Source organism: Hyaena hyaena, unplaced genomic scaffold, assembly GCF_003009895.1.
Source record: "Hyaena hyaena isolate Hyena2069 unplaced genomic scaffold, ASM300989v1 scaffold_339, whole genome shotgun sequence".
Lineage (NCBI taxonomy): Eukaryota > Metazoa > Chordata > Mammalia > Carnivora > Hyaenidae > Hyaena > Hyaena hyaena.
In genome coordinates this window covers 814,567-830,543 of record NW_024080971.1, presented here as the reverse complement: position 1 = coordinate 830,543, position 15,977 = coordinate 814,567, and the positions used below count along the sequence as shown (strand labels likewise).

The 15,977-nt window shown below is 45.3% G+C and overlaps 1 protein-coding gene across 3 annotated transcripts in view; it reads left to right on the top strand.

Moving 5' to 3' along the window:
* Positions 1 to 2,087: 2,087 nt before the first annotated feature.
* Positions 2,088 to 15,977, top strand: part of KCNK2 (potassium two pore domain channel subfamily K member 2) — a 130,612-nt gene continuing 116,722 nt past the window's right edge. For 2 of the 3 annotated variants that reach the window (XM_039249492.1, XM_039249491.1), the window contains exons 1-2: positions 2,304 to 2,364; positions 5,362 to 5,672. In XM_039249492.1, the coding sequence (XP_039105423.1) occupies positions 2,319 to 2,364; positions 5,362 to 5,672 (357 nt within the window). In that variant the 5' untranslated portion in view covers positions 2,304 to 2,318. Of the gene's footprint in view, positions 2,230 to 2,303; positions 2,365 to 5,361; positions 5,673 to 15,977 lie in introns of those variants that run through there. The other variant, XM_039249494.1, reaches the window with a different exon arrangement.

Sequence of the window (15,977 nt, the reverse complement as noted above, 5' to 3'; positions counted from 1 at the left end):
CTTCCCTGTGGATTTCTGATGGACTTGCCAGAATGGACAGTGTGAGCCCTTTCCTTAAAATAAATCTTTCATACACATACATCCGTGCCCTATTGATTCTGTTTCTCTGGAGAACCCTAGTAATACAAAGTCTTAGTCCTGTAAAGTTGGGGAGAGGACTGGGGAAAGACACATGAAGGAAGATGACTGTACTCAGAAAGGCCCAGAATGAAAAAGAGAAGCCAGATCGGGAAGCAAATTACATGTAACCTAGAGATTTTGAAAAGGTTTTAAGTGAGAGGATCAGATTCACATTTCAGAAAGGATATCCGATTACACTGAGAGCAGAAGTCGAGAAAAACATGTTTCAGTTCCAGCAGGAAGGAATGCCTAATAAGGAAGACATCTTTAACAGGAGACCGAGATGCTGAATCCATTCTGGAATTTAAAGAATAATCTGGCATTTTAAAGCATTGATGGCCCGGGCACGGGTTTGCAAAAAAAATTTACCACGTTCTTTTTACCATCAAGAATGTTTCTGCTCTGCCTGACCTCCTTAGGTCTGTAGCTTTGACTGGTTCCTCACGTACACAGCTTTCACTAGGAAATTCTCTTTGCAGCTGGCGAAATACTCCAGTGTGGCCAGGCAGACCTTCTGTAAGATAAACTCTCTCACACAGCGGTGGAGGGGGGCGGTGGAGGAGGTCAGCGGGGGATTCCCGCAGCGAAAGTGAGAAGGAAGAGAGAGTTTGCTCTCGGACTGAAGTTCCGCTGCATCACAAGTGTGGCGGGGGGACTAGCCAATTTCAGCTGCAGCCTGTACTCTGCGCGCTTTCTCCCCCGCTCTGCGGGTTGGGTTCCCTCACCCCTGCAGCCGCGGGTTCTCCCGCCCCCGCGCAGCAGTCCAGGAGTCTGGGCGCGGTCTGGTACCCCACCCGGCCGGGATCTCGATACGGAGATGGGAGGGAGCTCGGGGTTCACACTGATGTCCCGGGTCTCCCCCCACGCTGCTCCACCGAGAACATCTGCAACCTCTGTCCCCAGCAAAGGGGTCTTGCCCTGAGAGCCTACCGATTTTTCCTCCATTCCCTCTGCCTCCCTAACTGGCTTCTTCACCCTCGCTCCCGGTGCGTTCCCCGTCCTTTCTGGTTTGGAACCTTCATCTGATCAGAGCTCGCGGCCCAGGTCCGGCACCCCCGGAGGTGGGGTGGGAGCTGCTGGTGACTCGACAACACTTCCCCAGGCGTAGGCTGAAAGGAGCCAGCAACCCCATTACCGACCCTACTCCAGGGGTCTCCGGGACCCAGTGGGGGCACTTCTCTGTACAACCCGGGGCGGGGGGTGGGATGAGCAAGGGGAGCGCAGGATGCCCACGTGCAGGGGTCCTGGGACCCCCCGCCCCAGACCTCAGTCCCTCCCTCCGCACCGCGCTCTGGAAGAAGATGGATAGTGAGAATGGGGATGTGGGGAGGGGGCAGTATTAGTGGAAGGGGCTGAGTGGAGAAGAGGCAGCAGGTGAGCCGAGCCCCAAGGCACTGCCCCTAGGCGAGGAGGCAGGGGCGACCGCGGCGCGGGTTGGGCTAGGAGGGGGTGCGGAGAGGCGATCCCAGGCGGGGGAGCAGGGGGGAGGCGCGGAGGAGGCGAGGGAGAGGGAGTGCCGAAACGAGCGGGCGAGGGAAGAGAGCTGTGAGCCTGGAGGAGAGAGCGGCGGAGAGCGGCCGAGCCGCGGGCGGGAGGGCGCCCGGCGGCGCCGAGCCCTTGCCACACCCCCCGCCCCCCGGGGCCCGAGGGCTTTGCCGGGGGAGACGCACAAAGACATGCGAAGAGGGGCAGAGCGAGACTCGCGCACAAAGACGCCGGGGCGCACGGCCGCTCGGGCTGCTCGCACCGCCCCCGCGCCGCGCCTCGCCGGGGACCCGCCGGCGCGGAACCCGGGGCGGAGCGCGCGGCGGCGGCGGCGGCGGCGGCTGCCGGCCGGCGCGGGACCCGGGTCGCCCGCGCTCTCCGGGTGACCCGGGCCCGGCCGCAGGCGCGTGCGGGGGCGGCGGCGCCGGCGCCCAACTTGGCCTCGGCCTCGCCCTCTGCCCGGCCCGCCGGTGTCCCCTCCTTCCCGCGATTTCGTTTCTTCTCACGCTCCCCCCCCCACACCCCCTCCCGCGTCCAGCCCCGCTCTCCCCACCTTGTAAAACAAAGCCGGGGAAAATGCCTGCCCGTGCAGCTCGGAGCGCGCAGCCCGACTCTGAATAAGAAGTGAGTACAATGGCGTGTTTGTAACAGCTTCAAGTCCGTCTTTTTAAAAAAACAAAAAACAAAAAAACATTTTGAATGCTGCATGCCTCATGCTTCCCAGCGCCTCGCGGGAGAGACCCGGCTATAGAGCAGGAGGTGAGACCCCTGGGTAACCCCCCACCCCCCACCTCCGGAGCCCCGCGCTTTCCCTCCCCTGCCTGGACTGGGAGGGCTGCAGACGCCCCGCTGGCAGCAAGCGGCCGTTCTCCACCTTCGTTTCCCGTCCAAGGTGTTGGGTCATAATCTCGGCTCGGAGGCAAATCGATCCCGGCTCCTCTGCTGACTGCTTCTCCCCCCCTCTCCCGCTGGTGCCTGGGGCTTTGGCATCTATCTGCCTCGGGGATGGGTTTGGGACACCTTAGGGGAGTTTCCGAAGGAGGAGGAGGGTCAGCCGTGGGGAGCAGCCGACCGGCAGGACGCATGGTGACCCTGGTCACACTTGTTGCCCGTTGCGAGGTGGGACAGGCAGTGGTGCTGAAAAAAAAAGGCTCGTTTCTCTTGCTATTGAGTCGTCAGCCGTGGCCCGGAGCTTAGAAGGCGTACCTGCGTGAGGATGGGAGACCTGGATTAAGAGGAGACTGTGATGTGCTGGAGGCAGAGGAGGGAGGTAGTGATGGTGATGACAGTGTGTGGAAGGGACGACTCTTTGATTCCTTGTTCTAAGGAGCATCTCTGCCCGGTCATACATCAGTCGATGTGGATATGGAAACACAGAGGTTCCTTCCCCATGTTAGCTGGGGAGGACAGGCTGTTGTTTTTTGTTTCCGTATTTCACCAATTGCTGTCCATTCTGTCTGCCAAATGTGCATTTATATATATTTCTGCTAATTAAAAAAAATAAGGCAGTAGCTTCAAAGAATTAAACTTCAGCAGGAAATGTATTAGCTTAGTACACACGCACAAGCTTTTAAAAACATCTTTTTCCCCCCAAAAGCATATAATTATGATGTTTTAGTGTGGCATTAGGATTTAGGATTGGGATTTGGGAGCATCAAGGTAAACAGTCTCGGTGTTCTCCAGTTCTGCAGACTAGAAACCATTGATGTGAAAAATCAGAAATCTAAGAGCCCAGAGAATTGGAGAGGAAAGGTGTGGAAAGCTTTCTTCAGAGAGATAATGTGAATTTCCTGTTATTTTCATTCCAAAAAGGGCTTAATTTTAGATTATAACCTTTATTTTTCACTCAAGACACACTAAGTCGCTTGGAGGTGGAGCCGGGTAGCCAGCCAGCAGGTGACAGTGATTTAAGCTGTAATCAGCATGTCTATTAAAAAAAAAAAAAGTTTTTTCATTAAAACATTGAACACACGGTGCTAATTTTGAGTAAAGTTGCCATTATACCTATAAAGGTGTTATATGTTATATTTAGCTATGTTAAAGGTGTCTACTAGCTCGTGGCTTTATTCTGAGCAGGTGGCTGTGTCAGGAGGGTGTTCATACCTCTGTATGGCAGGTTGAACCATAGGAAGGTGCTGTATGTATGTGGAATCTCCACTGGGGGCCATGGCCACAGTTACTCCATCAGAGCTCTGACTTCATCTCTTGAAATTCAGAGCCATTCAGGGCTTTGCTGGTTTGAGGAGCCAGCCCTCTGTTATCTGCCATCATAGTACAACACTGCTTTGGTCTCGGGCCTGAAATAGCTTTGTTTGCAAAGCTTCTTTGTGACTGAAGATTTATGAACTCAAACTCGTCCTAACGTTTAACTCACAGTGGTGGTCAAGAGGGCAGGGTATGTAGCCCTGTGAAAACTGACACTTTCCATTCTCTTCTCTTTCTCAAGTAATTTCCGGTTCCTGTAAGGGTATTTGAATTCAGTTCCATAGTGATTTCTCATATACTTACCTAGAAGTGGTCTTTTAGATTAGGTTATTATTTTATCTAACCTGTTATTATATAGACCAGAGTGATTTTACTTCTATCTATTACAATTGTGGACTCTTAAATGGATCATCCTGGTTGAGTTGGTGGTTTTTTCAAGTCCCCCTGGTTTTTATTCTTGGATGGTTGTTTTGATTTTTTTTTTTTTTGGCTCTTCTGTTAACTCTTTTGGTTCAATGTGGCCTTTCCAATCAGACATTCTGTAGTAGATGGCTTATTTCCCCCTTAGCAAGTGGAAGTCTAGTATCTTTGTATTTTCTAAGAAGAAATCCATTAATGATATTTTTGAACAGCTGACATAAATAATAAATGGATTTAGAGTCACCTCAGAGTATACGGGAATTTGTAAGAGAACACATAAAGCCACTCTAATGGAGCAATTAGCTTTGTACAGAGGATCTAAGGTGTAAGATAAGGTTTTAAATTTTTTTCCTGGATAATGTTCACTGTTGAAGTGGAAGGAACTTGTCATGTCTTGGTCGCTCCTAGGATCGTGCCAGGGAAGTAGCAATACTTTCGTTTTTTTCAAGATGCCAGGGATTGAATAACAAGATGTAGAGAATGTTTAATCATGAACCACTTTAGAGGGTAGGCCAAAAAAGAAACGATTGGGCAATTGAGTGGTTTACTTACCATCATGTTTTACCAGAAAATGACTAATGTTTTACTGTGAGCAACCATGTTTGGATCACAAATTCACTTAAAATACAGTCCCTTTATTACAATGAATTTTTGAGTAAAAATAAAAAATGTTCTTTTTGTAAACTGCTTGTGGTATAGAGGGTTAAGTTCTTGAGAGCAGGACTAAGCCATGAACCTTCTTCATGAGTATTCATGAGATCACTTAGTACCATCAAGTCTCAGGAGTTCGGTCTTTGCTGATGAACAACGGTGAACAGATGTAAATTTGAAAGTTCATTAGGAAGACCTCAGGCATCTTTTGTTTATGTTTTTTTTAAATTTCTGGCCCACCTCCTATTCCTTCCTCCCCTCTGAAACCCCAATAGCAGCAGAGAGCCGAGACCCCGCCCCTTGTCCTTGAACCTGTATCTGTGGTCCTAGATGCGATCCAGGAGGAACACTCTGGTTGGTTCCAGAGCTCCCACCAGGAGAGCAGCGGAATTCAGTCCACATTTGCTCATCCTCTAAAGAAGCCCAGCCATTACCCCTGTACCCTTCTCCGACCTAACCTTCACTCTCTGTTGTTGTCAGTGGCGGCACCTGACTTGCTGGACCCTAAATCTGCCGCTCAGAACTCCAAACCGAGGCTCTCGTTTTCCACGAAACCCACAGTGCTTGCTTCCCGGGTGGAGAGTGACACGACCATTAATGTTATGAAATGGAAGACGGTCTCCACGATTTTCCTGGTGGTTGTCCTCTATCTGATCATCGGAGCCACCGTGTTCAAAGCATTGGAGCAGCCTCATGAGATTTCACAGAGGACCACCATTGTGATCCAGAAGCAGACATTCATTTCCCAGCACTCCTGTGTCAATTCGACCGAGCTGGACGAACTCATCCAGGTAATAATGACACAGAAGGCTTGTTACCCTGCTTCCTCTCCAGGGAAAAAAGTAACAGTAGGAGGAGGATACTCATTGCACAGTGGTGCACCCGTGGGGGCCCTATTCCACTCTCTCTTGAGCACTGACTTCATTCTGCCTTGGCTGTCCCCTTTCTGCACATCTTCCCTCTTTTCTTACTTCTCTCTTTTCTTCTGCTTCTCCTTTATTTCTCCCTCTTGGTCCTTCTTGTCCTCTGCTGCTCCTTCTCTCCCACTGTCTCCCTGGTGTCTCTTCCTTTGCCCTGTCGGAACTGTCAGTGGGCACCCGGGGATGTGGGGCTGCCTTGCCGGAGGCCCTGGTGGTTAGATGATCATTGCCGACCTAGAAACATTGCTGTGGCAAATGAGTGGAAAACCCAAGGCAGAAAAGTGCTTTAGTCATGCCCCGGGCCATCATGAGACAGAAACGATGAGTTTGTGGCGTGACCTTCTTGAGATGGGTGTCTCTCATGGTTAACAAGTTGTAGCTTTCCTCTTCAACCCAGCCAAACTATCACTCTGATAACTGCCTTTTAAGGTGCCCAGAGAGAAGTGATTGATCCTTGCTTCTCTAACCCCCAGCTGAAAGCAATTTACTATTACACAGAAAAATGGAGCTTTTGAATCTTGAAAAATCATTTACATGTACTCTGTAACAGCAGAGCAGTATTTTTATGAGAAAATATTTTGTTTTAAAAGTTAATCGCAAAATGATTTAGAAGTTTCAGTTAGGCTCCTTGGAAATGGCTGTATTTTTGTAGTAGATTTCTTTTGCATAGAACAATTCATTGGCCAAACCGAGAATCTGGACAGAAGAGAGCCCCAGAATGTTCTTTCAAGGAGAGATCAGACTGGTTGTCTCAAACATTTCAAATGTACAGATATTCATTTTCTTATAGAACCTCCTTTGCTTAACTGGTGTAAGTCAAATTGGAGTAGAAATCATCTGAGTCATCATCGGAGCGCGTTTTTCCTCGTCTTATATTTGGTTTTACATCATTTGAATGAGTTGGCTTAGTAGATTGAGGGAAGAAATTCTTATTGGTTTTAATCCAGTTTCCTACTCGAAGACTTCTTCACTCTTACTGCTTTTTTGTCATGGATCCCCAAATGCTGTTCATACCCCTCTCTACTTGTAGAAAGCACGTGCAAGTTCTTATTCAAGTTTCATTGAAAGGTATCAAAGGTAGAATCCTCTAACTCTATTTTAGCTCCTACTGTCTTCAGACACTTCTGCGTCTCACCTATTTGGTTTACACTTTGAAAAGGCTCTTCAGACACTTATATACTGCATCCTCTACTGTTTTTAGCTGATGGCGACATTTTCAGTGTCGATAATGAACATGCCAGCTAATAGCGCTGTCCCACCTACCCCATTACCTGTTCCTACATAAGATCACTTTCTCTTCACTCTGTTTTTGTGCCACAGAATTTGAATAGATACTAAAATAATCTTAAAGATGGGGCACCTGGGTGGCTTAGTCAGTGAAGCCTCCAACTTCACCTCAGGTCATGATCTCACGGCTCATGGGTTCCAGCCCCATTCTGTGCCCTGTGCTCTGTGCTCTGTGTTGACAGCTTGGAGCCTGGAGCCTGCTTTGGATTCTGTGTCTCCCTCTCTCTGTACCCCTCCCCTCCTTTGTACCCCCCACCCACACAAAGAAATAAACATTAAAAGTTTAAAAAAAATCCCATTTCCCTAGAGTTTTAAAAGAAGAGCGCTAAATTATCTTGGAAGTAGCATGGGGTAAAAGCCTAAGTGTTGGGATCAGATAGGATGTGTTTTGAACTCCAATTGAGCACCTTTCTACAGGTGTCATCTTGAACAAGTAATTTTCCTCTCTAAGCCTAAAATGATCTTTCTGGAATGAGGGAAGTCTATCTATCAAAACAGGGTTGCTGTGAAGAGTAAAGAGATAATCCCTATGAAGCATTTAGGATATCATAAAGTGTTAGGTTTGTTTGCTGTTCTTAGTCTCCCTGCCCCCCTCCCCCCACTATCTGTTTATTGGGTTGAAGCGTCTGATTCAGGTAGTTGCGTTCTTGTCATCTGAAGTGGCGTGATTGGTCTTGAACAGGGAAAAGAAATGCCTGGAATTTCAGGACAATGCTGAAGGAAACCCTCTGTGGATTTGAAAATGGTCCCACTGTTCAATGCCACCTAGATTTATTCATAACTGTGAGAATACCTTGAAGTGCATGGTGGGAGAGGCGGGGAGACAATCTGGAGGTGGAGACTGATCAAGTTTGCTCTAGTGTTTTTGGAATGGATACAGACAGAGCTCAACAATGACCTAATCGTTTTCTTTTCGCCCCACACAGGAATCTATTTTAGCTTTATTAATGTTCACTGCTGATGAGAATTTTTGCTTCTTAAAAATCTCAAGTATTTTTATACTTATTCAGAAGTCATCTGTTATTTACTGTCATATCACTCATTTCATAACCCCGTGGATTTAATAAATTATTTGATTCTCTTTGAATAAAGTTTCTTCTGATAAAAGAGATGTTTATAGTGGCATGGCTTCAAGGTTCCGGATCAGTGTTTAAATAGGGAGGAAGGCAAATGAACCGGTAATCTTATATAAGAATTACATCTCATTCATACAATTCTCATAAATGTCCTCGGGTTTCTCCCACATTTATTTTCCCATTTAATCATCCCTTAAAACCTCATGAATAGGTATATTAGGCAGTGCTGTTGCAGCACTGAGGACTAGGGAGCTAACACACAGCAGCCCAGTGACTTACTGCAACTAGCATTATTAGGATGAGAGTTCAGGTTCTTGGAATCTTGATCTGCTGTTATTGCCAGGAGTCTGCTCTTTCAGGGCTTAGCGTTTTTCAGTGCTGAGAGGGGGAACCAGCTGGAGAAGTTAGAAGTTCAGTCCTCATGTTAGTAGAGAAGGAATTCTGGATTTCTGTTATGAAGAGTGAGGAAGGAGGAGGAAATGGGCAGTCAGACTATAAGGCCAATGTCAGGTACAGTTATCTAATTTGGCCCCAGGCCCCAGCATTATTAATCACACCTCTGCCCGGGCTGTGGTAACTTCATACCAGGCTGTGCTTGCATCACAGGGCAAGGCAGGGGAGGGAGGGGAGAGAAGAAAACGGAGAAGTAAGGCTCATCAGAGCACCTGCTTCTGTTACCTAGTCCCAGCCCGTGCATCCCCCCTAATTGCTGTCTTGACATTGGCCCCCCAAGGCAAGATTGAGGAGGGGGCGGAGATATCAAGACAAAGGCATCTTTGCTGGGTTGAAGTATTTTGACCACTTTGATTTTCAGCATCTATTACGTTTCAGTTAGTGTGATATCAGTACAGAAAAACACATGGAAACACTCCGAAGTTTTAAAAGCCACAAATACCATTAACAATAACCAACATTTAATGAGCACTGACTATGTGCGAGGCATGGTGCTAACCTTTTCTCTGATTGTCCACTTAATTCTTAAACAGCCATATGAGGTAAGTGTCTTATTATCTGTATTTAACTTAGGTGCAAATTGAGGCAGAAGGAGCTTAATTTTCCAAAAGTACGAAGGGGTAGAGTGCACTGCTATTTAAACCTAAATGGGCACACTTCAGAGCTTATGCTCTTATTTCCTGTATTTACTACCTCTAAAAAAATTAACAAACATTAAGTTTGCTGTAAAGCTTCCTGTTATTCCACGTATCAGAATGTAATGGATGTCAAATTACAGTTCCTGGTACATAGTGATGTATATTATATAAACTCTGTCTCTATCCACATAAAAATGGAGAGTGTATAACCTGGGTTTTAATATTCTTTTCGGAGGACGCTTCCTGGTTTTCTCCTGTCTGAATGTGGCAAACCAGTAGAGGCATGGTTACATTAGATACACCTGGCCTTCAACCTCTTTATTTCCGTGTTTGCCGAATCAATTCTGGGATTAAAAAGATAGGGCAAATCTATGATATCTACATTGATAATAAAAATACTTCATGGGAGGTTTGACTTTTATTTTCTCATTTGAGAAATGAGAATGAGAAACCACCCACTGTGAGGTAGGGAGGGAGGTATTCCACCTGTTTTGGGGTGAAGAGACTGACGCATTTGCATGAGGTCATATGGTGGTCTCAGGTCTAGATCTCTTGGGACCCTCCTGCCCAGGGGATTATATTCTCTATGTGCTATTTTTCTCTTCTCAGTTTGATTTTTACTCCTTCATTCAGTAGCATTGCTTGAGCACCTCCAATGTGTTGACCTTCGTGTTAGGTATGGGGCAAGTAAAATGATGGGGAAAAACATGGCTTCTCTTAAGGCACTCCCTCCTTCAAAGTCAAGTGGAGGAGACCACTATAAACACAGCTACAGTACAAGTGCTTAGAGATTGGAGCTAGACTACTGAGGAAGAAATTAACCCCTAAGTGAGAGTTGGGAAGACACCGAGAAGAGGTAGAAGGGAAACTGGATGGTAAGTGCAGAATCAGAGTACTCTAAGGGAAGACAAGGAGATCAGTGGATGCTCTAGGCAGAAAGGACATGATGTGTTCAGTAATTGAATGATCTAGATTAAGGGACAGGGGCATCGGCAAGTCTGACAAAGCAGAGCAGGGCCTACTGTGCCGTACCAGGGAGGGGGACTTTATCCTGAGCCTGTTCACTGCCTGGGGTAGATGTGCCATTGGGGCACTGGGTTGTGTTCCTGGAATGCCAATGGACTCTAAAAACCTTTGTTTTATATTAATGACATAATCATTCATTCGTTCAAGACTATTTATTGAACTCCTGCTACGTGCATTGTCCCAGGTACAGAAATGCAGTGGAGAATAAAACAGGTGGCAGCTCTTGCCCTCGGTGTAGCTACATTCTGCTGAGAGAAGAGAGTATACTAGACAGTGTTAAGTCTCGGGAGAAAAAATAAAGTGGCGAAAAAGGGTAGGAGATGTCAGTGGTATCGGTGATTGATTTTACATAAGGTCACTGGGGAAGCTTCACTGATACAGTGATGTATGAGTAAAGGGAGTGAGGAAACTAGCTAGGTTTGGGGAACAACTCTCCAGCAGAAGGATCAGCAGGAGAGAGGCCCTCCCTGAGGCGAGAGTGTCCCTGGCGGGTACAAGAGCAGCAAGAGTGCTAGGAAGAAATGGCAGAAGATGACATCAGACAGGTAACGAGGGCCAAGTGCTGTAGGGCCTTGTAAGTTCCAAAATGGAGTTGGCTTTGGTGCAGATGAGTGAGTGGCCTGCTCTGGCTTGTTTCCCCAGGATCGCTCCACCTGCTGAGTTGAGAAGAGATTGCAGGAGGCCGTGGACAGAAACAGAGGGAACTGTTATTTTGCTGTTGTAATAACCCTTGTGATGGATGGGGGGTGTGGGTGTGCGTGTGTGTGTGAACCAAGGTGGTAGCAGGGGGGCTGTGAGATATGGTGAGATCCTGGGTATATTTTAGAAGGAGAACCTTCTGGAGAAGACTTACAGTGCAAGGGCGAGGAGTCAAAGAAAACACCAAAAGTGTTGTCCTAAGGAACTAAAAGAATACAGTTCCCACTTTTCAGACATGAGAAAAAGTGAAGGAGGAGCTGCTTAGGGGATAATGTCAGGCATTTAGGGTGGGACATTGCCCTAATAGTGTCAGTTAGACAGGGTTCGGTTATTGAAAAGATTCACAGGACCCAAATAATAGGACTTCTAGGTCTCCAGGGCAGGAAAATGATAAAATATAACCACAGCAAGGATGGGCACTGTAGCCAAAGGTTGTATCACAGCAAAGGCCATTCTCTGCCAGGCCGGGACAACCTTCTCTCTTAGGTCCAGAGCCACCGGTGTGTGCATGGAATACCTTGGAACCAGGGAGCCCAAGATGGCGTCTTGGCTGGTCACATCCCTGCTCTTCACAAAGGCATTTTTTTGCTAGGTAGCCAGCCTCAGTGGCAGAGCTTTTCAAGGGTCTCGCTAAGGTGTGAATCATCCATCATGCAATTATCAACAAATAATGCCGACAGTCTGGTCCTAACCCCCCAGAAGCTATTCAGGGCATGGTTAGAAAGCAACAGTCTTGGTCAGCGTGCCTCACCCTTTTACCAAGGGACAGTTCTGGGCAGGTACTTCAGCAAAACAGCTTAGGCAGATTCTGGGCCAGCACAACCATGTTAAATTTGAGATGCCTCGGAGGAGATCCAAGTGTAGATGCTGAGTGGTAAATGGAATGTATCAGAAAAATGATGCTGGAAATGTGAGTTTGGAGTTCAGGGGAAGGGTCAGACTGAATGTTCATATTGGACGTCATCATTTTACAGAAGTCTCTTCAAGTCAAGCCATTGGATGAGATCACCTGGGGGATGAGTACAGGTTGAGCCGAGCAGAGATCCTAGTCTGATCCTAGGAGCACTTCAACAGGTGGAGGCCGCTAAGGAATAAAATCTGAAATTCAGGTCCATTATTGATCTACAGCCTAGCTCTCATTTGAGGGAACTGTGTCACCTTGTGCCCCTAAACCTCTTGGGGTTTTAGTTTTTCCTTGCCTTTAGGGAACGCTTTAAAGAAAACATTTAAGAAATATGTCTCTCAGAGACACCTGGGTGGCTCAGTTGGTTAAAGCATCCGACTCTAGCTCAGATCATGATCTCATGGTTTAGGAGTTTGAGCCCCGCATCTGACCTTGCAGAGCCTGCTTGGGATTCTCTGTCTCTCTCTGCCCACTTGCTCTCTCTCTCTCTCTCTCTCTCAGAATGAATAAATAAACTTAAAAAAAGAGAACTATGCCTTTCAGCATGGGAGCTTTTGAAGGAGTTTAAATAGGGGAGTCTATGTTGCAGGTTATGGCTTTCTTAAAGGCAAATGGGATGGTTTGACATATTAAGAGTGAGTTTAGAGCTGATCGGATATGGTAGTGAGTGATGCTACATGATTCTATACATGATAGGTTGATGGCTATCATTCCAGTCTAAGCATCCAGTTTGTTAAATACTGGACTTCATTTTGGGAAAGCATAGTCATCTTTTATCATTTTATCTATGGACACAACAACTTGTCCAGAAAGCTTCTAAAAGGGCTTTCTTTTCTTATCAGTGCCTTTACTCTTCTTGTTCTCTAGATTAATGTCTGGGAAAAGCCCTGGAGATAGTCTAATGGGTCAATTTCTTATATATGTAATAATGTTGTAGTTTGGATTATTTTGGCAGATTATCCAGAAACCACTTAAAGGACCAGGCTTTGATGGAGATGATTACTCAGGATTGCAGTTTTGAGAATTACAAGAGGGAATTATGCACCAAGGGAAATACATACGTCTTAAAGAAAACTTTGTCAATTTCCAGTTTCTCTCGGCCTCGCTCGTGTACTGCTGTCAGTGAACAGACTTATGTTCGCCGCCCCTTCCTGTCATGCTATCTTCATTTGCAGAAAGGATTAAAACAGAAATACTTTTACATGCATAAGTACCTCAAGTAACAATTGAGATATGTTTGTATACTTTTTCCTGATTATACTTCTAGGTTTTTGTTATAAAACATTTAAGTAGTTTGTCAGGAATTGATTTTATCTCCAAAGGCTATGTGAGGATTAACTAGTTAATATTGGTAAAAAAGAAAAGAAAAGTGCTCTGTGAGTATTGTATAGTAATAAGATATTACTCAAACCCATGTGATTAAAAAGGGATATTTCTTAAAAACAATGTCTAGGCCATTATTTGATTGCTGGAATTGTTGTTTGGGAATGAGCGAAAGTTATTCTACATATATGTGGGAAGATATTGAAGAGTACATTTTGGCTGAGGATTTATTTAGTATCAGCTAAAAACAGGACTCAACTGTAAAGCCCAGTCAAATAGTATCAGAGTCAAATTTAGCCAGTATAGGTCTGTTAACAGCAATATGTTGATGGCTCCAGAATTCTTAGACCATGTTTGTATTTAATCATAAACTTGTGTACTGTCTTACACTTTAAGGCGTGTTCTTTAATTCCCACATCTCTTAGATACGTATTTCTTAGTTCACATTTGTAAAACTGTCCCGAAAGAGACAAAATGACACCTTGATCAGATTCACTCTTGTGACTCTATGTCCAGTGCCTGTTTCACAGATAGTTATATAGGACTGTGTACAACCCAGTGTCTAGTGATAATAACTAACCAATACATTTTCAGTCCAAGTATGCATCTTTCTAGAAGTAGCACCATCTTTCTAGAAGTTCTCTCTCATTTGGTCCGGAAACAGGTTATGCTTCATCACCTCCCTTTCGCAGATAAGTAAACTGAGGCACAGAATGTTTAACCCACATCCACTCAGCCTTGCATTGTGTTCTGCACGCTTACTAGCAAAGATCGGCAGTGGAGGATGCAGCAGGTCTGTAGATGTAAATGCAAAGTCATAGTCACGGAAAACCAGAGCCCAATTATGAGGCCACAAATGAGCAAGTAAAATATGATGCTGAAACTTGTGTGGTGGGGCGCTAGTCGTGCTGAGGCATGACTAGGTGACATAAGTCAGGGAAGGCAATTTAAGGCCGAGGACTCTTACCTGGAAGGAAGAGATGGATCGAGTTGGAAAGGGGAGGAGCAGAGGGAAATAGGTGCCGGGACACAGGTTCACGTTTTGCTTCTAGGATTATAAGACTTTTACCCCTTTCTTGCTTTCTGACATTCACAAAGCAACAATAGTGTCTCATACAAAATCCAAGTGATACGAGATGCAAAGGAGAAAGTAAACCTCTAAAATTCCTTCACCGAGAGTCGGCCAAGACGCACATGTATTTCCGCACAGAATTTACAGGCATGGCATCACGTGTGCACGCCATTTGACCGGCTCCAGTTTTTGCTCACCCTTGTGGAGGGAACGCTTCGGGAATATTTCAAGTCTTGGCTTGGTAAAGTAGGTAGGTAATATCCTTATCAGTAGGAGAATGAGGTGATATATTTGTTTTTATCTCGTTCAGCTGTTTCTCTGCCTTTCATTTTTATGAACATTTGAATATCCTAGCTGGATCAAGAACAGTAAACAGTAGTTCATCTAGCTCGTAGGTCTACTCTTAACTGTGCTACCAACAGACGTTTGCAAACAGTGCCATGATTCCTTTTACAAAACCAGCTTTAAAAAGTATGACTATCCCCTGAGCATCATGACATTATGAAAAATCTGGCATGGATCCAATATTCATAAACTTAATTATCTAAACTCTTTGAATTTCACCGCATTTCAGTGTGTACCTTCTCTTGATGTGTGTCCTACATTCTATGCTATAAGGTTTTTCTTTCCACTTGATCTTTCATAAAATTACATCCTTTATCAAGTTCTATGCCATTTGCCTGATGAATTTTGTGAACTAAGTCATGTAATTCCCTTCTAAAGATAGTGACATTACCTTTCTCATTTTTATCACCTACCACATCAAATTCATTCTCAGGCAGCTCCTTCTGCTTTGATAATCTGTGATGATGTGTGTCTTGGGTCTCTGTCTTTCTAAGAGTTTTATTTTGTAATCTCCTCCTTAGCACTTAGAGAAGCCCCTTGATTATTTTACTTATCTTTTTTTTTTTTTTAACTGCTTTCTGCTCAGTTCAGACTTTGATTCAAAGTGTCGATTTGAGCTGTGGGCAATGTTCAGGGGAGGAGGAGTCATACTTTAGCACAAGAGCGGTCTTCTGCTTTAATTCTTGCTTATTTTTTTTTTAATGTTTATTTATTTTTGACACACACACACAGAGTGCGAGGCGTGGAGGGGCAGAGAGAGAGGGAGACACAGCATGGGCTTCAGGCTCTGAGAGATCAGCACAGAGCCTGACATGGGGCTTGAACTCACCGACCAAGAGATCATGACCTGGAGCCAAAGTCAAATGCTTAACTGACTGAGCCACCCAGGTGCCCCTGCTTTCTTTCTTTTTCCTTTTCTTCCTCCCTGTTTTATTTCTATCACCTCTCTGGTAGTTGTCTAGTTTTTTCTATGTTGGCGTTGTTGAATGATGTCCTCAGGCAAAGAATCCCAGTGACTCTGTAGGCTTCTTCTAGGTTATTGAAAACACTGTTTGAAAAGGGGAGCCTGGTTTATTTTCTCCCCAATCCACTAGTTTTCACTTAACAAAGATGAATGAATCTCAGCCCTCATTTGTATGCCTTTTTCACCCAGGCTTGTGAGGTTTTAAAAATTTAATTGATCATTGGGCGCTTCACAGTCTTCAAGATCACGGTGGTATTCTCATACTTTGATATTTTCCTTTTTAGTGTTAAATTAAAATATCACATAACAGGTACAGAGATTTACATTTATCCTTTCAAATATATATTTATTTTATCTACATTTTAAAAAACTGTTAAAATTTTTTTCTT